This window comes from Orcinus orca, chromosome 5 (genome assembly GCF_937001465.1).
Source record: "Orcinus orca chromosome 5, mOrcOrc1.1, whole genome shotgun sequence".
In the NCBI taxonomy this organism is placed as follows: domain Eukaryota; kingdom Metazoa; phylum Chordata; class Mammalia; order Artiodactyla; family Delphinidae; genus Orcinus; species Orcinus orca.
Window position 1 is genome coordinate 137535894 of NC_064563.1, and position 27083 is coordinate 137562976.

Here is a 27083-nt window from a genome sequence, read left to right on the forward strand (position 1 = left end):
CGGGGGCAAGGCCTCCGCTTAGACGCGGTCTTCCCGGAACCCGAGAGTGTACCGCGAGTGTGCGGTCTCGGGCCGGAAAGAAGGGTCGCGGGGGAGGGCAGCGGAGGCTGCGCTGCCCACCGGTGTCCCACGCGCGTGCGCGGACGGTGGCACGCGCGCAGAAAGGACGGCGCGTGCACGGGAGTCGGTGGGCAGAGGGGCGGGGCGACGCGGAGGTGGGCTTGGTGAGCTTGGGGCGCAGGCCCGGGGACAGCCAGTGCGCCCAACCTTCCTTCGTGCCGCCTCGTCCTACCTGCGGTGGCAGAAGATGTGACTGGAGGGCTGCCGGCGGCCCGCGGACTATGCTTGCGCTCCTGGGCGCGACGACCCTCATGCTGGTCGCTGGGGCGCCGTGGGTGTTGCCCGCAGCCTCAGGTGAGAGATGGCGTTCCCTAGGGCGGGGGCTGGGCGCGAGGCTGGACAGCGGCAGCGTGGGAAACCTCGGACCCGGGAGGGACAGAGGTCCTCTCTGGGAGACCTCTGGTTGTCCGTGGTCGCAGCGCTCACATTGAAACCGACTTGGGCTCGAAAATCAAACGAGAGAAAGTGATGTTCAAGATCTTTCCACACCGCTTGCTTGGGGGCGCCCTCCTCGCCATCCCTTCCGCCCTGTGCCTGTTCCCTGGGCTCCTACCCCGCGGGGCGGGGTGTGGGAGAGCTTTGGTGTCGAGTTTGTTTCCGTCCGAAAAATCTGGCAGCTCGACTGGACTTTTTAATAATAAGGCTTTAGCCACGAGCTGTGTGCTGCTGTTTCTTCAATTTAGTAAACAGTCACTTGGTCCCATGTGGGAGGGGGATAAGGTTTGCAAGCATTTCTCTGCCCTCAGGATTCGTACAATCTAATAAAAAAGTAATAATAATAAAAGAAAAATACAAAGCCAAAATACAAAGGCTGGGAGCCACCAAGCTAATTTGCTGCCTTTCTTAACTTAGCTGGGATGCATGGAGGAATGGCAGCTATCATACGGTTGACTTTGTAGTGAGAAGGGGGACTCGGTGTCCCCCTTCGTCTTTGTAGGCCCAGAGACAAACAGGGCCTAGCAGCTGAGAGCAGGAATCCAGGAGTTGGTGAGGCTGCCTAGAGGGCTTAAAGCACCTGTTTGTTTAGAAAAGCATATCCTTATTTTCTGGGGTACATGGTATCCTATCTTTCTTGTCCTAAAAAATAAAACAGCCAGTTGGTTATTTTACCAGCATAATGGGTTTCTTCCAGAATAACAGAGGAATTGCAATTTGGGACAAGCAAGTTAGGTCAAAAACCTTAGGCAAGTCCAACAACAAAAAGAGAAGAAGGTGACTTGATAGAGAAAAAGGAGGAAGTTGGTTGGGGCTGTTTTGAGAGAAAGTCCATTGGAGGAAAGCAAGAGTTCAGGATGGTGCTGCTTTTCCCATTGGCTGGGCTTGTTGCTGGTAGAGGAGAATTCTTCCTCCTGGGGTCTGGAATTGATGGTGAGTGAAAGTGCATGAAGGCTCCAGCTTCTGGCCTCCTAACTTCATTTTAAATGATGTTTCCTTTATTCTGTTTCACACCTATTTCTCAAACCCTTCCACATACATGGTATATAGTATATGGGTACTAGGGTCCTGATGTAACCCCTGGTAATTTCTTTGGAGTCTTTTGTTCATGAAAATTTTGCCTTAAACTCATGTTTGCTTTCGTATAAAAAGACTTTCCCCAGAATTTTCATGTAAAATTAACATTCCAGGAGGGCGTTCATTAAGATCACAATTTTAATCTGGATTAGAGGAGAGCTAAAATAAACTTCACATACACCTGGCATCTATTGCCCTCCTAACTGTGTACCAGGCACTACTCTTAGTGTTTTAAAGGGATGAACTCATTTAGCTTTCAGAACAAAGCTAGGCACTGTTATCCTCATTTTACAGAGGAGTGGACTGAGGCCATATAGCTAGCCAGTGCTTTAGGAGGAAATCAAACCCTGAGAATCTGGCCTCAAAGCCCTGGGGCCTAAGGCTAGACTTTTTCTAAAGGTCACACAATTTAGTTCTTGATTATCCACCTATATGTTAAGGGCTTAGTTATCTTTCAGTTAACTAATCTACTTTTTTCTCAAAGGAATAGCAATGTTGAAAACTAAATGAAATGTTAACCCTAACTTGAGATCATAATGTTGCTCTATATTTCAAAATCATCAAACTGTTCATACTTTCAAACCTAGTAAATGCAACTCTGGGATCCTAGTCTAAGAAAACTATCCAAAATATGGGAGGAAATTTATATCTGTATAGATGTATGTGTCTGGATTTATGTCAGACTTAAAAATATAGTAAACCATGGGACTTCCCTGGTGGCGCAGTGGATAAGACTCCACACTCCTAGTGCAGGGGGCCCGGGTTCGATCCCTGGTCAGGGAACTAGATCCCACATGCATGCCGCAACTAAGAGTTTGCACGCCCCAACTAAGGAGCCCGTGTGCCGCAACTAAGGAGTCCATGTGCTGCAACTAAGGAGCTGGCGAGCCGCAACTAAGGAGCCCATGAGCCACAACTAAGGAGCCCACCTACCGCAACTAAGACCCAGCACAACCAAATAAATAAATACTAAAAATGTATATATATAATAAACCATTTCTAGTCATCAATATGAATGTGAAGGGTTGAAGCAACCAATTGTATAAATAGAAATATTGGATTAAGTACCCTTTTATATATTTTACATGCTAAATGTTGAAATAAACTATTATCAAAGGGATATTGCTAATACTAATAGAACAAAATCTATGAACTCTAAAATCCTATTTAATAACTATTTCCAAGTCCCTGTCCATTTATCAGTCAATTATTTGTTTGTCTCCCAAATGCCAAGATGCCTCTAACTCCAGGGTCTCCTTCCCTTAGTAGCAGAAGGATTTCATCTCTGAGGAAATACCTGGCTCTACCCCAGGTATCAAATTGCTGCATCCTATCTCAGGGCCCAGAATTACTAGAATTAGAATATTCTGGGCTGGAGACTACAAATGCCATCAGACCTTTTGTTAACCCCATAAACCCAGTCACTGTCCTTTGGCTGCCTAGAATCTCTAAAATTCCAACCACTGGGATGGGGATTAAGTTTAGAGTGGGATACGAGGGAGTAATTCTATTCGGTGATGATGTCTCGGAGAATAGGAGTGTAAAATAGAAAATGTGGGTGGGGAGACTCAATGAGTACCCCCCCAAATTAAAAAGAAAAATCAGAAAATGTCTCCTCAGCTGTCTCCCCTTTGGACTCCATACCATAATATCTCTAACCGGAAAGTAGAGGCAGCAATCCCAATAAATAAAAGTTCTATACAAGGACCTCTGTAGTAGAAAGTCTGTGAGGAGATAACATCCTTGTCCTGAAGCAGAAGTAAAGGCTAGAAATATTGCAGGGAAGAGAGTAAACTTAAAAGCTGGTCTTTTAAAAATTGTAATTTATCATCATGAAAGATCAGTCCTTTGTGATATGGAAAAAGTTCCTGTGAACTCAGCATTAGTCTGAGGACTCTGTAAAATGCAGGTTAAGTATGAAGCTATGTATACCTTGCCTTGAGGAACTTCCAGTATGGTTGGAGGTTGTGTTTAACATAAAGAAGCAATTTTTCTAAATAAATGTATTTATTTCATTTATTTATTTTTGGCTGCATCGCATCTTCGTTGCTGCGCACGGGCTTTCTCTAGTTGCGGCAAGCAGGGGCTACTCTTTATTGCGGTGCACAGGCTTCTCACTGTGGTGGCTTCCCCTGTTGCGGAACACGGGCTCTAGGCGCGTAGACTTCAGTAGTCGTGGCATGCGGGCTCAGTAGTTGTGGCTCACGAGCTCTAGAGCTCAGGCTCAGTAGTTGTGGTGCACGGGCTTAGTTGCTCCGCAGCGTGTGGGATATTCCCGGACCAGGACTCAAACCCGTGTCCCCTGCATTGGCAGGCAGATTCTTAACCACTGCGCCACGAGGGAAGTCCCAAAGAAGCAATTTTTTAAAAGACGTCTTCAATCAGCAAGTTTTGAGAGCCTTTTAGATGTCGGGTACTGTGCTGAGTACATCTACTTTAGTGTGAAATTGAGTGGTGCAGATTCATGATGCAGCATGTAAAGAAAGAGCAAGGTTGGTATGAGCTGCAGTATTTGAGGAAGGTTTTCTGTTAGGGGGCAAATTTGAGCTGGGTCTTGGAGGATTTGGGTGGTCAGAGAGGAAGAGAAACGCTATTTGGAGAGGCCAAAAAGGAAAAAGCAGAAGAGAGGGCATCCAACTGGTGGAAGATTTGTACTAGAAGTATAAGAAATAAAGGGGGAAAAAAAGAAAAAGAAATGGCAAGGGGTGGGGGGTTATAAATTAGGAGTATGGGAGTAACTGATACAAACTACTATACATAAAATAAATAAACAACAAGGATTTACTGTATAACACAGGGAACTATATTCAGTATCTTGTGATAACCTAAAATGGAAAATAATCTGCAACATGTATATATAAAACTGAATCACTTTGCTGTACACCTGAAGCTAACACAATATTGTAAATCAACTACACTTCAGTTTTTTAAAAAAGCATAAGAAATAAAATAGGTCTCTAGATGGAAGTCCTTAAAAATAAACAGAAGGGGCTTCCCTGGTGGCGCAGTGGTTGGGAGTCCGCCTGCCGATGCAGGAAATGCAGGTTCGAGCCCTGGTCCGGGAAGATCCCACGTGCCGCAGAGCGGCTGGGCCCGTGAGTTATGGCCGCTGAGCCTGCGCGTCCGGAGCCTGTGCTCCGCAGCGGGAGAGGCCACAGCAGTGAGAGGCCCGCGTACCGAAAAAAAAAAAAAACAGAAGGGTTCAGACGACACATTCAGTGGTCAAGACCCTTTCAGGTTCCTGTAGGGCTTGGGTGACGTGATAAACTTTTATATCTCTATCGATTTTCTTATGTGAATGTTTGGTTCCTATGAATAGTTATCAGCTCTGAAACCACATCTGTTCAGCTCTCTATCAGAGTATATCCCTCTCTGAACATAGTATGCGAAACCAAATTGAGGCTGTTAAACAGTGCAACCCTGTATCCTTTACGTCAGTATCACTTCTAAGACCAAAGAAAAATACGATTTTTATACAGAGACTTTTTTTTTCCAGTTAAAAGACAATGCTTACCTTTTTATGATTTATTTTTTCTACCTTTATTGAAGTATAATTTATATATAATGTTTGCTTTTTATAGATTTTAAAAACTCAACCAACTCTCTCGAATGCAGAGATAGAAATAATTAGCAGCCTCCCTATCCTGAGAGCAAGCACTAGGTTTTTTTAGATTTCTTTATATACTTAACTTTTATATTTTATATTTAAATGTATTCATTCTCCAATCAGTGATGTGAAGAATAACATTTAAAAATATATAAAATATCTATAGTATGTATATATGTGTGTATGTATAACTGTCTTCTTTCTTACTGCCTTGACAGGGGGAACAAATCTAAAATCTCCTGAAAATGGCAGGGTCTGCATCATTGATGACAACTTTATCCTGCAGTGGAACAGCAGCCGTGAGTCTGTCAGGAATGTGACTTTTTCAGCAGAGTATAAAATGTACGTTACTCTACTTATTGATGTGCTGAATAATTTTTACCACTTTAACACCATAAATTTTTTTTTCAGATTTAGGAAATATTTGGTTTTTCCATTTTTTAAAGAAAATGCCTATTTTGCATAATATTTGTAACTTCATTTCTACAAATAGAGACACAGTCAAATTCATCTTTGGGTATTGAAGCAAGAGATTTGGGGGACGAGGCTAGCAGACAACTTCTGTAGTCCACAGCCATACCTTCTCTGTTCTGTATGCTCCAACTTCTTTAAATTTATTTATTTATTTATTTATTTATTTATTTATTTATTTATTTATTTTTGGCTGTCTTGGGTCTTCGTTTCTGTGCGAGGGCTTTCTCCAGTTGTGGCAACCGGGGGCCACTCTTCATCGCAGTGCGCGGGCCTCTCACTGTCATGGCCTCTCTTGCTGCGGAGCACAGGCTCCAGACGTGCAGGCTCAGTAGTTGTGGCTCACGGGCCCAGTTGCTCCGTGGCATGTGGGATCTTCCCGGACCAGGGCTCGAACCCGTGTCCGCTGCATTGGCAGGCAGACTCTCAACCACTGCGCCACCAAGGAAGCCCTCCAACTTCTTTAAATATAAATTAGGGGCTGACCTAGAGCATACCTTGAGGATATGGAAGAGTGCCCCTAAAGGTCTAGCCACGGTCTTGCAATAGGCTTCTGTGGTCAGGCTTTCCTCTTGTCTCCATCATACACGAAGTTTTAATTCTAGATACACTTTATAAACATCAGTATATTGGACCCTGCCTTCCCACAGACTCAGTGTTTCTGGTGTTTCTGCCTCTTCCCTAGTGCTAACTTTCTACTTAATGATTGCCAAGAGGATAGGCAGACAGGGAGTTGTGGACGAAGGGATTACAGAAGGAAATACCACTCAGAAAGTACAGTACTTTGCTTTGGGTTCTGGGACCCTGTCTGCTAACCATGATCCCTCTCCAAGAAAGAGCAGGCAGGGAATCAGGCAGTGAAGAAACAGGGTGTAGGACCTCTAGAACCAGGATTCCACCACTTCAGCCCGGTTGTTCTCCAGTTGATGGTTAGTAATTTGTGTCTGTGTGTATATACAGTTGACCCTTGAACAATGGCGGGGGTTAGGGATGGTCACCCCACCCAACCCCCATCCCGTGCAGTCGGAAATCTGAGTATAACTTTACAGCAGGCTGTCCATATCTGCGGTTACGCATCTGTGGATTCAACCAACCCTAGGTCGTGTAGTGCTGTAACATGTATTTATTGAAAGAAATCTGCGTGTAAGTGGCCTCACACAGTTCAAACCCGTGTTGCTCAAGGGTCAACCATATATATGTATACACATACACACACACACACACACACACACACACACACACACACACACACACATGGTTTTTCTCAGAGCTGATAATTTAACAGTTTTCATCTTTAGAGATTTTCTTTAAATTGAACTTTGAGTTTTGTTACCAAATTTGTTCTTTGCCTTAGTTCAGAATGTTGTTATGAAACAACTATTTTAGGTATAATAGAGATTATTTCAGATTCCTTTATTTAAAATTACCCTCGTAGGGACTTCCCTGGTGGCGCAGTGGTTAAGAATCTGCCTGCCAATGCAGGGGACATGGGTTCGAGCCCTGGTCCGGGAAGATCCCACATGCCGCGGAGCAACTGAGCCCGTGCACCACAACTACTGAAGCCCGCGTGCCTAGAGCCTGTGCTCCGCAACAAGAGAAGCCACCACAAGGAGAAGCCCGCGCACCGCAACAAAGAGTAGCCCCCGCTCACCGCAACTAGAGAAAGCCTGCGTGCAGCAACGAAGACCCAACATAGCCACACACACACACAAAAATTAAATTAAAAAATAAATAAAAATAAAATAATAAAATAAAATTACCCTTGTAATAAAGAACAGAGCCATAGACAGTGCTCTCGTGTTCTTGTTCTTTCACACGTTCTGTCACTTCTACTAAATTCTCCAGTTCATGATAATCTGTCGGCTCTGACTTTAGTATCCAATGCACTGTTTCAGTGTGTTCTTTCTCTCTTCTGTTCTGCTAGCCTTATAAACAATTGCCTTGTAAGAACATGCCAGGTCACAAGTTCGGGGAGCCAGTTTAGCGGTTAGTGTGATGTAGCGTTATATGAACTTGAGCCAGGCTGCTTGGGTTTAAATCTATCCTCTGCTACTTATTCTCTCTGTCACAGTCTCCTTATCTGTTAAGTAAAGATAAAAAATTAGTATGATCATATGTAATTTATCATTCAAACCAGGGTACTTGTGAGAGTGAACAGAAGCACTTGATTTTAGATAAGCTGGAACCATTAGGTTAAACCAGGACAGTCCCAGGCACACTGGCCTGGGACACCCCAGTGATGAAGCATGTAACTTGGAAGGCTATTGTGAGTGTTGCCCAATTGTGTATCAAGTGCGCATAACAGTGGTGCAGAGAACGTGGTCAACCAAAGTGTAGTTAATGTCAGCAGCAGACAGATATTTTTTTCAATATAGTGTTTCTCAGAACATTAGACATATCACTGGTGATAAATGATACACAGACACATAAATAAGCTGCTGGGATACCAGTGCCTGTAGAACATATGCTTATCTAAGACGTCAGTGTTTGTGACTTATATCTAAAATGTATTATGGGGACTTCCCTGGTGGCACAGTGGGTTAAGAATCCACCTGCCAGTGTAGGGGACACAGGTTTGAGCCCTGGTCCGGAAGATCCCACATGCCACAGAGCAACTAAGCCCGTGGGCCACAACGACTGAGCCTGCTCTCTAGAGCCCACGAGCCACAACTACTGAGCCCCCGTGCCACAACTACTGAAGCCCGTGCGCCTAGAGCCCATGCTCTGCAACAAGAGAAGCCACCACAGTGGGAAGCCTGTGCACCACAATGAAGAGTAGCCCCCGCTCGCTGCAACTAGAGAAAGCCCACACGCAGCAATGAAGACCCAACACAACCAAAAATAAAAATAAATTAATTAACTAAATAAATGAATTTATTTATTTATTTAAAATAAATAAAGTGTATTATGACGTATGTAGTGTGCAGTCTTCATTCAACAAACATTGGACGCCTTTTATGCCAAACACTCTTCTGGGTACTTGGAATACGTTAGTGAATAGGAGTGACAAAGATGGCATGAAGTTTTATTATGAAACTGGTTTTATGAAATGAATTTTCTATTGGTTACACATTTATTTTCAAGTTATATTTCTGTTGTGATCTAAACACTGTATATGATAAAGTTTGTTTTTTTTTTAAGAAAATATAAAAGTAGCTACTACTGTAGTAGCTCCCTTACATGCAAAAGCAGTTGTAATAGAGTGGGCAGCTGCATCTCCTGGAGCAGGAAAGACAGATGTAAAGAGTGAGCGTGGGTTAAAACCATATCAAGGCTTAGTTTTAAATTTTTTATGCGGTTTTCTGTTGAGTATAATAAAAGTTCTCCATATAAATGGACCAGAAATGCTTTACTGACCTTTTGCCTGGAGCTCATTTTATTTGACCCTCTATGCACCTGATTTAAAGAGGTCTGTGTACCCTACCCACTTCCCAGACTTCCTTAATCTCCTAATTTCTCTGGAATTATATTTTCTAATAAATGACATTTGAGGGGAAAAACAATCTGAATTTTTGGTTTAGATTTTTAAAGTCTGGATGTTAAAAAAATAGATTCTGTTGTGGAGGAGTTTCTCAGGAAGATTTGCATTTAAATCAAGGTATTATCAATGCCAACTCTAATCTCAAATAGGTAAATCTCAGATAGGTAAAGAAGGGGAAACTCGCCAGGAATGAAGTGTATATGGTAGTGTATATTATTGGTAACTTTTTTTCTTTTGGCTGTGTTGGGTCTTTGTTGCTCCATGCGGGCTTTCTCCAGTTGCAGCGAGCGTGGGCTATTCTTCATTGCGGTGCGCGGGCTTCTCATTGCGGTGGCTTCTCTTGTCGCGGAGCACAGGCTCTAGGTGCGTGGGCTTCAGTAGTTGCAGCACTCAGGCTCAGCAGTTGTGGCTCGCGGGATTAGTTGCTCCACAGCATGTGGGATCTTCCCAGACCAGGGATAGAACCCTTGTCCCTTGCATGGGCAGGCGGATTCTTAACCACTGTGCCACCAGGGAAGTCCCAGTAACATTTTGAAGATGTTTCTTTTTTGAAAAATAAGGTAGACTTGAATTGGAGTCAGCACAAACATTATTTAGATATCATCCCTAATTTCTATTAGCTTTTAATAAAGAGCATCCTTAGCTTTTTATTAAAGATGCTTTAGGGACTTCCCTGGTGGTCCAGTAGTTAAGTCTACGTGCTCCCAGTGCAGGGGGCCTGGGTTCGATCCCTGGTCAGGGAACTAGATCCCACACACATGCCGCAACTAAGAGCCCACACGCTGCAACTAAAAACAAAAAAAAGATCCCGCATGCTGCAGTGAAGATCCCCAGTGCCACAACTAAGACCCGGTGCAGCCAAATAAATAAATATTTTTAAAAATAAATTAATTTAAAAAAAAATAAACATGCTTTAGCATCTTTAAAATGAGGTCTACAATATTACCCAAAAAAATAAAAATCAGCTAGTGCTAGAACTATGAATTAGGCTTGACAAAAATGCCTTCTCAGAGGATAGTTTCTCTCTTTGGTTTAAGGCAGACAGGGCTTACCACAGGCAAAAATTTTGAAATCTAATGTTTGTTTTCTGTCCCTCACCTTCACTTCAGCCTCCTGTCCCCTTTGTAGCAACATGTCCTTTCTGTTTAAGGCACTCTGTGCCAACTTAGTTTCTTCACATGCTTAAAAAAAATCTAATATCACCCAAACTTTTTAAGGGACTAAATCCACATTGAGAAGTTTGTTAGTTTATGTTAACATTTTAAGTTCTTTGTTTCTAGTCATGTAACAAAGGAATTATAGAGATCAGTATGCAGAAGGAATGGTTTGGTTTTGAGAAGAGCAGAGGAAATTCTCAAACCATACCGATTCTGAGGTCTTCCTTAGGGTTAGTAAGTCTCTTCATAGGAAGAGGTCAGAAGGGAATCATCAAATCCACTTCCCAATTTTTCAGTAAGGAAGAGAGGATCCAGAATACAAAGTAGTTGGCCAAAAGCCACACAACTACCTTTAACAAAGCCAACAGTAAGTGCACTTTTATCTTACGGGTTCTTTCTTTCTCTGCTTCTTTGAAATCCTAATGCATTAGGATTTTTTACATTAAAAAGTTAACTATATGTCAGAATTATTCCATTGTATAAATAATAACTTGGTATATATGTATTGAAAAAGAGTAGAACGTTACACACAAAAATATTGTCAGGACATTAACTCAAGTAGAAGAAATAACTACTTACACTTTATAATGTTAATGTAAATAGAAAACATGTTTGTCACTCTTGTATTTATAATGTTCATTCATTCATTTGCTTTTTTATCTTGAAGACCAGGGATGGATAATTGGAAGAAATTGCCTGGGTGTCAGCATATTACTAGTACCGAATGCAACTTTTCTTCAGTCAAGCTTAAAAATGTTTATGAAAAAATTGAATTGCGCATAAGAGCAGAAGAAGGAAACAGCACTTCTCAATGGCATGAGGTTAAGCCATTTATACCATTTCAAGAAGGTAAGAAGTTGCCAGCTGAATTACACTGTATTCTTTATTAAATATTACCAGAACAGCCTCTTTCATTTACATGATATAAAGTCTCCCATCTTTAAAAACAAACAAACAAACAAGGATTCCCTTAAACCGGTATCTCCTTCCTGCTATGGCATCATTTTCCTGCTTTCCCTACGGTGCAGGGGACCTCAAACCACCCCTTCCACCCCGGGCTGCGCAGCAGGAGGTGAGTGTCGTGCGTGTAGGGCGAGCGAGCGAAGCTTCATCTGCCCCTCCCCACCACTCTTCACCACTCCCCACTGCTCCTCACCACTCCCCACCACTCTTCATCTCTCCCCACCGCTCCCCACCGCTCCTCACCGCTCCCCACTGCCCCCCACCACTCTTCACCGCTCCCCACCACTCCTCACCGCTCTTCATCTCTCCCCACCGCTTGCATTACCGCCTGAACCATCTCCTCCCATCACTGCCGCCCCCACCAATCCGTGGAAATATTGTCTTCCACAAAACTGGTCCCTGGTGCCAAAAAGGTTGGGGACCGCTGCTATAGTGGTTGTTCTCAAAGTGTGGTCTCCAAGACCCTTTCAGGCGGTCTATAAAGTCCAAACTATTTTCTTAGTAATTCTAAGACTTACTTGTCTTTTTCATTTTGATTCTCTCGTGAGTGTACTCTGGAGTTTTCTAGAGGCTGTTTGATGTGAAATGGTGACTGACTGAATGCAGAAGTAGGTGTGAGACACAGCTGCCTTCTTTATTAAGCCAGACATTAAAGAGATTTGAACAGAATGTGAAATAGCACCACTTTCCTCACTAAGCTTTTTGGCTTGTTTGTTTTGGGAAATATAGTCATTTTTTATCACATAGTGGGTTTTATCATTACTATTTTTTAATGAATTGGTAGATTTAAAATTTTTATCAGTTTTAATGTTTAATATGCTAAATATTCAATGACATAGCCCATGTAAACAAAAGCTCTTTAGGACCCTCAGTTTCTCTAAGAGTGTAAAGGGGTCCCAAGACCAAACAGTTTGAGAACCACTGCCCTATACCAAAACTCACACGAGAATGATCTGTACCCCCTCTCTGTACACTTTTCCTCCTACACCCTCTCCAGCCCTCTCCATCTGAGCTTTGTTCCCCATCACTACCCTAAAACTACTCTTGCCGAGGTTCCCGTGACCTCCACAGTGCCTAGTGGATTCCCTGTCCTCTTCTGGCCCAGTTCCCCTGTGGCTTTGGCGTGGTCATCACTCCCTTCTTCCTGAAACCCTTCCATCTCTGATCTCTAGGGCGCTGCCCTTTCCTGCCTCTCCTGCTGCTCTTTGGTTGCTCCTTTGTCAGTTTCTTCTCATCCCCCAGACCTTTAAATGTTGGACAGCTGCAGGGCTCAGTCTGCAGGGCTTGGTCGTTGAACCTCTTCTCCTACGCCCCCTCCACCAGGAATCGTATGGCTTTCAACATCATCTGTGCTCTTGACTCCCCAAATCATATCACTCCAGCCGCATTCCTTCCCCTTACCTTAGACTCATATCACCAGCTCTCTATGAAGCATCTCTACTTAGAGGTCTACAAGTCGTCTCAAATTTAAAATGTCAAACAGAGCTCTTGATTTTCCCCCTCCAGACCTGCTCTTCTTGCAGTGTTTTTCATCTTGGTTAATGACGTCACCTATTTATTTGCTCAGGCCAAGAGCCCTGGCATCACCTTTGACATCTCTTTCTCTCATGCAACATCCAGTCCATCAACAAATGCTGAGTGATCAACCTTCAGAGTATATCCTGAATCGGATCCCTTCTCACTTCCACCCCTGCTACCAGCCTTCGCCAGGCCACTTCCACTTGGCACTCGAACTGCTTCAGTAGCTTCCCTGCTTCCTCACACATCAACCAGGGTGATCTTTCCCGGATGTGAATCAGGTCTCAGCAGTCCTCCAGAGACTACAGACTCAGACTACAGAGTTCTGCCTGTTACCTGGCTTCTAGCTGCCTCTCTGATCTCATTTTCTACCACTCAGCCATTCGAGCGCCCCCTACTGTCTCTTGAAAATGGTGAGCACGTTCCCATCTCAGGGGCTCTGCCCTTGGTGCCCCCTCAGCTGGGGACGCTTCTCCCCTCGAGACCTGCACGACTGACTCCCTCACCTTGTTCAGGTTTCAGCTCAGACGTCTCGGGGAGCCTTCTCCTCACTAACTTACCTAAAACAGCTCTTGCTGACATTCTCTGTCCCTTTATGTTACTTCATTTTTTCTTATAGCACACGTGACCTGATAACATTACATGCACTTGTGTATTTGGGATTTTTGGCCACATCCCTCACTAAAGTGTGAGCTCCATGAGGGATTTTCTCCGTTGTAGAGGCCAGGCACATATTAAGTGCTTAGAATTGTTTGTTGTATGAACGTTTGGGCTTGTATTCGTGAACTTACATAGTAAACGTTTTTATTTTTACAGCTCAGATTGGTCCTCTAGATGTACATTTAGAAGCTGAAGATAAGGCAATAATAATAAACGTCTCTCCTCCTGGGACAAAAGACAGTATCATGTGGGCTATGGACCATTCCAGCTTTATATATAGCTTAGTTATCTGGAAAAACTCTTCACGTCTAGAGGTAAGCATTACTTTTATCTTTGTTTGATGTGAGAGAAGAATGACATGAATTCATTCTAAAACTTGGCTTTTTACTTTTTTAAAGAACAGACTTCTTTTTTTTTTTTAATTATAGGAAAGGACTGAAACTGTTTATTCCAGAGATAAAATCTATAACCTCTCACCAGAGACTACTTATTGTTTAAAAGTTAAAGCAGAACTACGTTCACCAAGAAGAGTTGGTTTCTATAGTCCAGTGTATTGTATAAACACCACAGGTAAGGAGGAAGTCTTGCTTCAGGTTCAATAACTATGTATATAAATTGGCAACCTATTAATCGGGGCATTTTTCCAACAGTTGCTAAAGCTTATGTGATGGTTTAATAGACATTAAAGCAAAGGCATTCTAACAGCATTTACGTAAGCAACAAATGTTATTTGGGATTTTTGTCTCAAGTAAATAGTAATGAAAATTTTGCATAAAATCCAAGTATTTTCTAATGAAAAAAATTGTTTTTATTTAGAATCCACAAGAAAGGGAGGTAGTTGCTAGAAGAACAGTTAGTCTTCCAAAAAGTTTACCTTTATAGATGAAATGTTAAAATATGAAAGCATCCTGGTACATTTAATCAGTGACATCTTGCCAACGATTAAGGTTTAAGGGCAGGAGCTTGGATTTATTATTTTAATTATAAGTTTAATATGCTTTGTTTTTAAAATCAAACAGTATAGAAGGGTTTAAAGGTTTCCTCTCCTGCCTCCTGACCCCCAATTCCATTTACCAGAGATGAGTATCACCAGCAGTCTGTGTACAACCTTTCATACTTTTTTCAGGGCTTACGTAAGTATATACTTGGACTTACAGTTTTGGAGTTTTTGTCTTTTAAATTAAAAACTAAGGTCCTGCCAGATATATTTTAAACTTGCTTGTTTAACCCAATATATTGAGGCTCTCTTTTTATGTCGGCACATATAGATCTATCACATTCTTTTAAATGGCTGTGTAGTATTCCCCTGTGTGAACACACACCATAACTTACTTCGCTGTTACGTCATTATGATAAGACGCAAGCCTTTTATCTTCTCGCTCATGCTGTTAGGAGTTCTAGCCATCTACCATCTCACTGGAGAAAATGTGTGTGTGTTTTGTGCTCTTTGTCTTCTAGAGAAACACAAAGTGCCTTCACCAGAAAATATACGAATCGATGCTGAAAATCAGGTCTATGTCCTTCAATGGGATTACGCACGTGAAAACACGACTTTTCGAGCTCAGTGGTCCCAGTAAGTTCTATTCCATAAATGTTCTTTTGCAGTTCATTTTGCCCAGTTTGTTAGGTTTCTTTTCACTCGGCTTCAGCCACCTGCTGCTCCGTGCACACGTGTGGCCTGAGGGAAAGGTGGTTGTGATATACTGGAACTGGAGTGTTTAATTCTAGTCCCAGGATGTCATTGAGCTAATCACTTAACTTCTTTGGGCGTCAGTTTCTTCACTTGTTGTAAAATGGGTATATTCTAATAATATCTAGTGTTCTAACTGGCTCTCTTTTTTTTTTTTTTTTTTTTTTGGAAGGTGTGATTCTAGTTGCATGTGCTATTTCCTCAATCTGGAATACTTGACACATGGCCGTGATCTTTTCTTCAGAACCCACTTCTTCCATGAGTCCTTGAAATGATCTGAGTCCAGTCACTCTGTCATGTTCCCTTGAAATGATCTGAGTCCAGTCACTCTGTCGTGTTCAATTCAAGTTAGCCTTCCCATTGTCTTGATTATTTTAGTGGCTTTGGCAGAGTTTTTAGTGATTGCTTTGGTGGGAAATTAAGAAAGTTGGAGAGAGCTGGGCTCTACGTGATTGAGTAGAGACCAGTCAAATATGAGTGAAGCTTAGCACCACGTGAGTGGAAGAGGACTGCATAAGTTTATACTAGTTGGAAAACTGTAGGGGATAAGTAGAGAGGGAGGAGAGAAGAGGGTAATCAAGTGGAAGGTGAAGTGGACTATGGGAAAGAAAGAGATACTGAGCACTGAGGAATAGAGGGGCCAAAGGCAAGTGTAGGTAAAGCAGGAAGGGAGGAGTGAGAGGCAAGAGATTAGAAAGACACAGAAAAAATGAGGGAAAAGGGCAGTCAGTACTGCTGCGATTGATTACTTTCAACCCTTTGGTGTTAGTTTCGAAGCAGTAACAGTTTGCATAATAAACGCATTCATGTCATACACGCCCTTACGGATATACATACACACACACACACACACTGATCAGGAAACTGTACAGGAGTCTTTTATGTATTCTTCACTTTCAAAAGCATGTTAAACAGTAGGGCCACAGACTAGACAGGGATGGGGGTTTCTGATGGCTGGTCTCTAAGTTTCTTCTGGGTCCTTAGCACACTGTACAAAGCACTGAAGGAATCCTAAAGGTACAGCAGAATAAAACACATGGCGCTAGAAATCCGAAGCAGTTATCTGCCTTCGCATAGCAAAATGTGATTTAGGACTGAGGAGTGGAGTACCGACTATAAGGGTTACAGAAGTCAGAAGCGTAAAGGTGGATGGGGCTGGAGAGACCGAATAAGCCTCTGGAAGGAGATGCAGTGTGAACCAGGCCTTGATTGCTGAGTCACATGTTTTTAAATGACAAGAGAGGGCATCCCAGGCAGGGGCTACACACAGGGGGAAGCTCAGGATATGAAGAGACAAAATTAGGTTGGGGTAACGAGGAGGTGTTCATTTTGCATTGCTCTATAACAAACTACCACAAACTTAGCAGCTTAAAACACACCGTTGGGCTTCCCTGGTGGCGCAGTGGTTGAGAGTCCGCCTGCCGATGCAGGGGACACGGGTTCGTGCCCCGGTCTGGGAAGATCCCACATGCCGCGGAGCGGCTGGGCCCGTGAGCCATGTGCGTCCGGAGTCTGTGCTCTACAACGGGAGAGGCCACAAGAGTGAGAGGCCCACGTACAGCAAAAAAAAAAAAAAAAAAAAAAAAAAACACACTGTTTATTATCTGTCCGTGACTTTGGGTCAGGAGTCCAGGTGTGGCTTAGCTGGGTTCTCTGCTCAGGGTCTTGCAAGGCTGCAGTTCAGGTGTCAACTGGGCTGCTGTCTCGTACAAGCTGTCTCGTGCTGTCTCCTTAGCTCATGTGGTGGTTGGCAGAATCCATTTCTCGCAGCTGCAGAACTCATGGTGACCTGCTTCTTGGAGGCCATCAAGAGAGAGAATCTCTGTCCTCTAGAACCTCTAGACCCTCTTTTAAAGGGCTTATCTGATCAGGTCAGGCCCACCCAGGATAGGCTCTCATTTGATAAACTCAAAGTCAACTGGTTTGGGACCTTGATTTCATTTGTAAGATCCCTTCACCTTTGCCAAATAATGTAACCTAATCAAGAGTTCATGGATCCTGCCCACACTGAGGCGGAGGGGATCATGTAGGGCTTGTGCACCGGCAGGTAGGAATTTGGGGGGCCAGTTTGGAATTTTGCCGACAAGAAGGGAGGACCTGCTTTGAGAGTAGCAGAGCATTTGGGCCTGGGAGAGCAATGAGAGAGAACACTGAATTAATAGGATGGCGTAAGCTTAGGCCAGACTGCCCTGTAGGCATTTGAGTGCCATTGGGAATTTTGTGTTGAGGAACGGGTAACGTGAGGCCTGTGTTTGAGGAGGGTGAAGGTGGCCACATTGTGTGTGGTGCAGCGGGACTAAGGAGACAGGACAGACAAGGGGACAAGTCAGGAGGCTGTTACAGTTCCAGGCTTGAACTGAGATGCTTGGAGCTGTTGGTTTCTGAGCAGCTTACTTAACCTCTCCAGGCCCAGTCTTACTCTGTGCAGACTTGCTCTTAGGACACTGGTGTGTACCTCTGATACAGCACTTACCCACAGGTGTGCTGGTACGTTTAGCAGCTGGCTTTCCAGAAGGGAAAAGCCTTATCTGTAGCATTTGCCAGTTTTTATAATATAACTACTCCTATTATGGCCACTGTCAAGCTCCCAGCAGGTCACTGAACATGCATTTGGGAAGATGCACAGTAAGCCCTCCGTCATATAGCGTTTCCGCCGCATAGACACGATAGACGTGACTAGCCTTGAGCATAGATAATAAAATGTAGGAAAATAATTAGGACAAGATGAGTTTTGAGTATTTATTACTTTTGTTTTTAATATAATTTATTTATTTGTAAGTTTATGTAACTTAACTTTTAAAAATGGCTGTATTAAACAACTAGCTGGCAGCATTCCTGAAAATTTAGCAGTTGTTTCTGTGCACCGGTACGAGCCAACCCTAGCACACCACTACCTTATCACACTCTGGAGCAAGATCTTTGGTTTTCTTTTGTGAACATGTCTCTTCCACCATCCTGTGAGTTTCCCGAGGGTGAGGACCGTTTATCTCTGTAACCTTAGCCCCTAACAGAGTGTCTATTGTATTATAGGTATTCAGTAAATGTTTACTAAATTAATGTGTTTGGAATAAAAAACATTTTTTTGTCTTAAAAGTGAGTTTTTAAAAAGGATTCCTGGGAGTCATTCAGACAAATGGAAACAAATCCCAAACTGTGAAGACGTCAAAACTACCCGCTGTGTGATTCCTCAAAATGCTTTCCCAGAAGGAATTCACCGTATCCGTGTACAAGCATCTAATGGAAATAACACATCTTTTTGGTCTGAAGAGAAAATATTTAATACTGAAATGAAAAGTAAGCCGATAGTTTTTACTTTACATTGTAATTCTCCAATTTGGTACGAACTCTTAAAATTGTTTTTTGAGTCTAATTTGAACTTTGTGTCTTTACACATTTTTTCTAGCTGTCATATTTCCTCCAGTCATTAGCATGAAATCCGTTAATGATGACTCACTGCACGTCTCTATCGGTGCTCCAAAAGAGTCTGAAAACAAGTCTGTGAACCAGCCTTACCCACTAATTTATGAAGTTATTTTTTGGGAAAACACTTCAAACGCTGAGGTAAAAAGACTATGTAGTATAGGTTTATAATTTAGAGTTATAACTGTGGTTTGGTTAAACAAAGCTTGAAGTTAAAATTCTAGGGAAATTTTTAAACTTTAAGACTATGTGATTAACTCAGATATTTACAATAGGAAGCAATGAGCATTTCCCATGTTTTACACAGTAAGAGTTACGATCACCTGCATCTGGGCCCCAGTTAATTGTTGTTGTTGTTATTGTTGTCTCTTTGGCCACGCCACGTGGCATGCAGGATCTTAGTTCCCCGACCGGGGATGGAACCCGTGCCCCCCGCAGTGGAAGCACGGAGTCCTAACCGCTAGACTGCCAGGGAAGTCCCCCCGACCCCGCAAGTTAGTTTTTAAAATTCAGATCCTGAGCTTATTCCCTCTCAGTCAGAATCTCTGGGGGTAGAACTCAGGAATTTGTATTTTTAACAGGATTCTCAGGTGTTCGTGAACCAGGGTTTCTCAACACTCTTGACATTTGGGTTGGCTGATTCTTTGTTGCGGGAGCTTCCTTGTGCATTATAGGATGGCGAGCAATACCATTGGCCACTACCCACTAGATGCCCGTAGCGCTCCGTCCCAGTTCTGACAACCTAAAATGCCTCCAGATATTGCCACATATCCCCTGGGGGTGGGGCACCTCCAAGAGGGCAAAAATTGGTTTTTAGGGAGCAAAAGAATCTTAGCTGTTACAGTGGTTCGTGACCCTCCAGGAGGAAAACCTGCCTCGAGTGTTCAACTTCGCCCAGCAAAATCTTATTCAACTTTGTAAAGGGGAGGGATTAGGAAAAAATAGTCTAAAAAGGCTCCTTAGGGGAGTAGTCATGACAAAAAGGTTGAGAAACACTTGTTTAAACCCTAAAATTCAAAAACCACTGACAAAGCTAATATACATCAGATAATCCACATTATTCCTAGATCACTTTTCCCTGTGGAATTGCAAGCAAGGAATCAACCTTTAAAAATCTTGTGCACATAAGTTGGTAAACTCTGTAACTTCATTTTCTGTTGAAAATCTAAGAAAATTCCAGCAACTTGGCTAGTTTCATTTTAACTATCTGAACACTCTGTAACCATAGCAGAATTTAGCCCTATTGAGCACTATGGTTAGTTCTCAGTCATCCCTAGATCAGAAGGATCTAAATTTGTGTCTCAAGCCCCCAAATTGTGTAACCTTAGGCAAGGTGGTTAACTGCTAAAACTTTGTTTCCTCTCCTCTAAAGTGGTGGTGGTCATAGTAACTTAATTTTTTTTTTAATTGGGGTATAGTTGTTTTACACTGTTGTGTTAGTTTCCACTGTACAGCGAAGTGGAGTTCCCTGTGCTGTACAGCAGGTTCTCTCATTAGTTATCCATTTTATACATATTACATTGTAACTTAATTTTTTTTGAAAGGATGTTTATAAGGTTTAAAATGAGGTAAAATATATACAAATACATACCATTGCTTGACAAATAGTAGATTCAATAACTTTTTTTTTTCCTTTGGCCATCCTATGCTGGGTAACTCATCAATAATTACAATTGTAATAACAACTCAAATTTATTGAATACTCATTATGTATAAGGTACTGGGCTAAGTATTTTACATGAATCGTCTCAATCATTCTTCAACCCTGCCAGACAGTTTGATTAAATTACTATTCAGCAAATACTTGGGATGGAATATTCATTACTGCCTCATTGATACTAGGCTGTAACCAGTGGAATGGGAGTGGATGTGGTATGAGCAGAGGCCTTAAGTGCGCATGCGTGCTTCTCCCATTTGTCAAGAGGAAAGCAAGCTCCAGGTGGTCTCTGGCCCTGGGGCGGATGGGAGACTGTGGAGCAGACCTAAACCTGATCCACGTCCTCAGTGAGCGTTCCCCCAGCACTTTGGGACACTCACGAGTAAGAAAAACATCTTTTGAGCCACAGGCTGTTTTGTTACACAGCATTGCACAACATTATTTTGTTGGCCTTGTAATGTTTTGTTATACATTATTGTGGCAATAGCCGACTAATATAAATAGGAGTCATAATTGTCCTCACTTTACAGATCTGGGAGTAGGGCCCAGGGAACTTAAATAATGTGCCTGAGGCCACGTAGCTGTGAGTGATATCTTGCTACAGGCAGTTTGAGGCCAGAACCACTGCACTTAATTGTTCCGCCACTAAACAGAGATAACGTGATGGTGATTAAACCAAATCAGCATGTACTTATAAAATAAATTAGAGTCATCTCAGGAACATATTTTTTTTTTTTGGCAGCAGCCATGTTTAACTTTTGAGTTTGGTTATAATGTGTTGTCCAAAACAAATTTATATTTCTCAAACATATACCAACTAAGTGTTTGGGAGAGGCCAATCTTAGCTTGACTATCTAAGGAATTCAGAAAATAGATATTCCCTGTATGAGTTCTTGGGGTTCTAAATTTTATCAACGATTTACTTATTTTTTATAGAGAAAAGTTGTAGAGAAAAGAACGGATGTTACCTTTCCTAACTTGAAACCGCTGACTGTATACTGTGTGAAAGCCAGAGCATTCACTGAGAATGGCAAGTGGAATAAAAGCAGTGTTTTTAGCGCTACTGTGTGTGAGAAAACAAAACCAGGTCGGAACCTTTGATTGCATCTTTTCTTTTTTAATGTAACAAGACTTAACAAAAATAACCAATTCATTGAAAGTTGTAACATATTTCCTTTCTACCACAAAAATATAGAGAATATTTTCTTCATGAACTGTGTGAGTACTTCACGCCGAGCCTTCCAGTTTTAGAAAATATTTTTAATCCTCAACTTAGTTCAGTGGTTTTTGTATGCTTTCTATTTCATGCATATCTGCATAATTAATTTCCTTTTATTATTACTCTTAGAATTTAACGAGACTATTTTAATTTTTTATATAATCCTTAATATAATTATTATGTGGCAATCCCTTAATTAGTTCAGTTGTGAATTTTTTTATGTTATTGTTGGTATTATTTAATAGAATGTATATTTCCTTTCACGTGGCTGTATTTGTTTCACACAAACTGTCAGCAGTCTTAATGTATTTGTGTGTCAAAACGTATATAGATGCTAAACACCATTTATTTGTTTTTAGGAAATACTTCCAAAACCTGGCTGATAGCTGGAATTTGCACTGCGTTGTTTTCTATCATCGTTATCATTTACGTTGCGAAAGTCCTCTGGAGATGTATCAATTACGTGTTCTTTCCATCAAGTAAACCTCCTTCCACTGTAGATGAGGTATGTTACTTTTCTTTTCAACAGTTAACTGGATTTTTCTTAAAATGAATGGGAAATATATTTGATTTCAACAGAACGTAAATGTTTTCTTGATATTCAGAAAATAATACAGACTGATTTGGGGTTTTTTTCTTCAGAGTTTCAGGAAATTAACTTTAGAAACGGTCATTTAATAGACTATAACATGGAATAGTAAGGTGTGTCCTTAATCTCCTGTTTTTTGGCAGCTTGGTTACTGGGGCACTTGTTTTACCGTTGAAAGTCTATATTCACAAAAAGATTAAAATATTCTCGTCAGTGCAAACACTGTATTCTGTGGATAAAATCACAGAAAACGAAGGAGCAAAACATGAGTTTCCTTTCACAGCACCCAGTGTTTTGGTTGGCAGAGTTAGTGAAGGCACTGAGTGAGGACACCAGCCTGGGGGTGGTGTGTTCACTGGGGCAGCTTCCACGCTGCCTGCCCTGTTTCAGGTTCCCCAGGCTTTGGAGCCAGAGACCTGAAGGTGAATCGTTGATGGGCTGTAGTGTATTTGCACTTACTGGCTCTGTGAACTTGAGCAGCTCTCTTAAGGGTACTTGAGCAAGTGCCCGTAGACTGTAAAACAGAGCCAGTAGTACCATCCTGCAGAATTGGGAGGACCGCAGGAGATAAACCAGAAGGGCCTAACACTGTACAAACGTTCCATAAATATGAACCGTTTTACTCTTTTATGCCTGAGTTTTTAAATAGCATTTCTATATACCCTTCTATTCAGAGCTGTTATTTAAAGAACTTAAAACTATCAAGTTACAATAGCTCTTTATTCTTAGTGGGACAGGGAAAAATTAATTTCTCCCTGTGCTTTCTCTGGGTATTTGTGGATTAGATACCAAAATTTTTATTATGTCAAAATAAAATGTCCCAAATCCCAGTGTTCTCCCTTTCCTTCCTCGCCCACACTCTTCCACTCCCCACTCCCTGATAGCACAGTGGACCTTTCTTAGGAACTCTTCATATAATTCCCAAAAACAATACCAACATGTAGGTGACCTCACTAGTGATGGTCTTATTCTAAACGTTATAGTGCAATCGATATGCTCTTAGCTTGCTTTTTAATATGCATGTCAAAAGATAGGGTTTCTAGAAAACTGAAGAAACCACAGCTTATTAGAACTAGAAAACTAATTTTTGTGATTTTAAATAATCTGTTTCTGTTCTTTCCCTTTTGAATTAGTATTTCTCTGAATGGCCAGTAAGGAATCTACTCCTTTCCACTTCTGAGGAACAAACGGAAAGATGTTCTATAATTGAAAATGCAAACACTATTACTGTAATAGAAGAGACTAATCCAATTGAAGATCACAAAAAGTACAATTCCCAAACTAGTCAAGACTCAGGAAACTATTCTAATGAAGACGAAAACAGTGAAAGTAAAATAAGTGAAGAACTTCTGGAACAGGAAACTGTGTGACCAGGAATGAACTCGAAAATACTAGGGAGTCTTGCGGGAGTTGCAGTGGGAGCCTGGGCTCCTTACTCCTCTCAGTAACTAGCAAGAGAATATTTGCTTGTGGGGGAAGAAAGATCATCTTCAGATCGTAGGTCCTAAAAATACAGGCAAGCACTTAAGTATTTGAAAGGAATTTGGAGAAGAGTTTTCTACATTCTTTTCCACGTGTAAGGTCTTGAAAGACCTGTCATGGGACCGCCCTGGATGAGAGAAGTTAAATCCAGAAGATGCCCTCTGTCTTCCTAATGATTCCCTAAGCTCCACCGCGCCGTCGTGTGGTAAGGGCAGTGCTTGTGTTCCCATCGGCTGATACTGTCGCCGTGCTGCCACTGCTGCTGCATATACCATCTGTCCCTTCTCCATCCCAGTATTACAGTCCATTATTTTTCAGGACACATTTAGAACATACGGTCTTTTCTTTGGACACGAAAGTAGGCCCTTTGGAAATGTCTTTAGAAAAGCCTGAATACCACTATCACTTGGTTTTCTGAAAAGGTAGCTTACTCTGGAAAACAGCTGCAGATGCCAGAAACATGGTATGGTCCTTACAGATTCTCCAGGGGAATTCTATCCGTTTTACCAATTACATTGGCTTCTACATCACAGTTACCTATCCCTTCTACGGTTTAGGATTAAAACCAGATAATCTTTTGCTATATGTCCATGAAGCCTTCCTGATTCAGAACATTGGAACGATAGCTTCTGATTACAGTGCATAATCACTAAAATGACAGAGAAATGGGAAACTATCTGAGTAGATAGCTTACTATTATCTTTTAAGATATGGGAGTATGTGACATTAGTCACAGCGGATGTAAGAAGTCTTGGGACCAGAAAGTGGTACTGAGAGAAGAGACAGAGTAAGAAGTAGAGTCATTCAGTAGGAAAGAAGCAGGTGACTTTAGCGAAAAACAAGAATAATGTGTGTAATCAACTGTTGATGACTAGCTTCCTGAGGGTGGTTTGTTTTTGTGGCGTATCTGCATCGTTTCTAACACCAGGCCAGCTTCTCTACGCCGTCCGGAAGTATTCAGGTACCCCTTCTGCTCAGCCTGCATGCACTCAAGAAAATGCAAATTATTTATTATCAAGGTGTGGGAGGAAATGTACCTGGGAAGAAAACCTAATTTTTAAAATATGTAATGCCTTTCAAAGGCATCTGTAGCTTATTTTTAAATGATTCGCTATTTGGGATTATTCATGGAGATCCTGCAGAGGAGGGAAGTGTAGGAATTCTGGTGGCCTCTGAGGCCGGGTTCTCAGCTTCAGTCGTTGCAGAAGGACCAGTGAAAGGGAAGGGAGATGGAGCTACCCAGAGCATCACGGCAGGCCAGTCTTATTTACACAGTGGTCCGCTGTGGTCTTCTGGGTGGAAGGAAAGGTTGAAAGCAGCTGCCCTGGGAAGGGCTGTGACGCTCAGCTCGTCCTCTGCAGAGCACACCGTGTGCTTCCCTGGACCTCGGTCCGGCTCTTAGGGGAGCATACAGTATGGGCCAGGGATCCCCGCCGAGGCAGTTCTCTGCTGCAGAATCCCTACGGGGACCCACGCACACCTTTGATCCTGCCGACCGGAGGCCTTTGGTTCAAAGCAGATCTGGGTTGGCCCTTCGCTTGTAAAGGCCCTGTCAGTGGGAATTTGCCTCTGAAGCGAGGAAGTGAGGAACATGCCAGGACCCTGTCAGCCCGGGCTTCCACGCTGTGTCAGTGCGACAGGCCTGGTCAGCACGCGGGCCCGGGGTTTACCACAGGAAGAAGGCTGCTTCAGAATGGACATCCCAAAGGGAAGCAGCACTTCCTTCATGGGATGTGGAAGAGGGAAAACTCGGGCATTAGGATGAAAAGACACCACACAAGTCGCCAGGTCCCTGGATGTGGGAGTCTGTGTGTCTTTGGGGTTTAGGACCCCCTGTGGTTTTCAGCGAACAAGCATCTGAGCAGCAGCGAACAAAAAACCCTCAATTTTTGCCTTGTCTTCTGACCTAAAAATGCAATTCCATCCCCTTCTTCTTTGTGGTCCACATGTTGCTTAATCAGGATGTGCTTGTAAAGTGACAAGTATTTTTTCTGAAGCATAGTTTACTTGGAAATACCATATACTTGGGAGCACCAATAAATTGCCTCAGAACTACAATATTGATAGTTCTTGGAGAAGCTGGATACAACCTACGCATTTATGTAAAAGATTTGTATCATTACAGCCAGAAATAATGTATTCATACGTAATGTAGATTAACATATACGTAAGTGGTGACACACGTCTGTAAACATACGTGCATACTTATACCTACACGTGCACATGCATGATGTGGGCCATACTCCAGTAGTACAGCCATACTTAGCATAGCTTCTAGTTAGAAAAGTATAAATGCTGCTCGAGAACCATGAACTAAACAGTCTGACCAGAAATTTGCAACCTATAAAAAAGTTATTTCAAAAATATAATTGAGAGTTTGTATCTTTTTCCCAAACTATGACCTTCAAAGCAGCCTGTGATGGCTCCTAAGAATTTGGAGAGTGTACAGAAACTTTGCCTACCTGCCTGCTCCTCCCCGTAACCCTTTGACTACCTGACATGTTTGTTTCGTGGTGTCTGTCTGCCCCCCAGGGGACCGGAAGCTCTGTGAGAGCAGGAATTTACTTTCACTTATTACTGTATCCCCAGCACCTACCACAGTGCGGTGCCTCACACGGAAAAAGTGCGCAGGAAATAATTGTCAAATGACTGAAATCTAGAATTTGAACCAAATGGGTGTTTCTGACACTGTTTGTGTGTCTTGTTGAGTTGTGGAAGGACACAACCATGTCTCCAATGTTTCTATGCAGTGAGCTTTGTATCTTATTTCATTTGTACTTTGTCTTAACCCCCACTGCTGTTTTTTAAACAGTTTGTTAAACAGTTTTCTGTAATAAGCACTGAGGCCAAAAGTCTTGGCTTTTATGGTGGTTCTGCTTGAACTGATTAAACATGCATCACAGGAGTGGCAACTGCTGTCTTCACAAGGTATTCACAACCGAGGGGGCTGGTCCCTGTACCCGGTGTGCGCATGCCCCGCGTTGGTATCCTGAAGGGGGCCCCACTGCCGTCACCGCCCCACGGAGCTCCTGGACAGGGAGCTCTCTTGCTTGCCCTTTGCATTTTCACAGCCTCAACTTTAGACTTGGCCGGAGCACAGCCTTGACCCAGTGAGTCTGCAGTGTGGTGCAGACTCTGCTCCGTCGAACTACACTGCTTCCTTTTACCAACATTTCTTCTCAGGATAAGCTCTTTAAGGAGACTCCCTAGTCCCACATGTAAATTGATCTGCCTTCTAGACACGTTTGAATCTGAAGTTAAATACCACTGACATTCAGGCTGGGAACCCTTCGTGTGTTTTTAGTAAGCTTCCGCAAATTTTTTTCAAACTGTAGAGGGAAGTAAATATGAGTAAATTCATCTCTGACGCCCGGGAAACGCCTTGTTACTTAACAGTAATGACAAATACCAGTAACATCCAGTTTTTTCACCTGAGTGAAAAAAAGGCAAGAAGAGAGAATTTGATACGTCTTTCATGGAAAGGATATACCTTCCCTTCCTACGTTCTGTCCCCAGTAGAACTCATGTTGTAGCAGA

The 27083-nt window shown here is 42.5% G+C and overlaps 1 protein-coding gene across 1 annotated transcript; it reads left to right on the plus strand.

Moving 5' to 3' along the window:
* On the plus strand, positions 1-26458 carry IFNAR1 (interferon alpha and beta receptor subunit 1). The gene is made up of 11 exons (XM_004264524.3): positions 1-414; positions 5458-5581; positions 11016-11197; positions 13646-13803; positions 13918-14059; positions 14948-15062; positions 18274-18473; positions 18583-18740; positions 21193-21343; positions 21835-21980; positions 23198-26458. The coding sequence occupies exons 1-11, from the start codon at positions 342-344 to the stop codon at positions 23432-23434; spliced, it is 1686 nt and encodes a 561-aa protein (XP_004264572.1). The 5' UTR covers positions 1-341; the 3' UTR covers positions 23435-26458.
* Positions 26459-27083: the final 625 nt, after the last annotated feature.

Coding starts and splice junctions, on each gene's coding strand:
- IFNAR1 (XM_004264524.3), top strand. CDS start 342: ATGCTTGCGCTCCTGGGCGCGACGACCCTCATGCTGGTCGCTGGGGCG. Junction 13,804..13,917: donor AAAACTCTTCACGTCTAGAG/GTAAGCATTACT, acceptor TTTTAATTATAG/GAAAGGACTGAAACTGTTTA. Junction 15,063..18,273: donor TTTCGAGCTCAGTGGTCCCA/GTAAGTTCTATT, acceptor TTGTCTTAAAAG/TGAGTTTTTAAAAAGGATTC.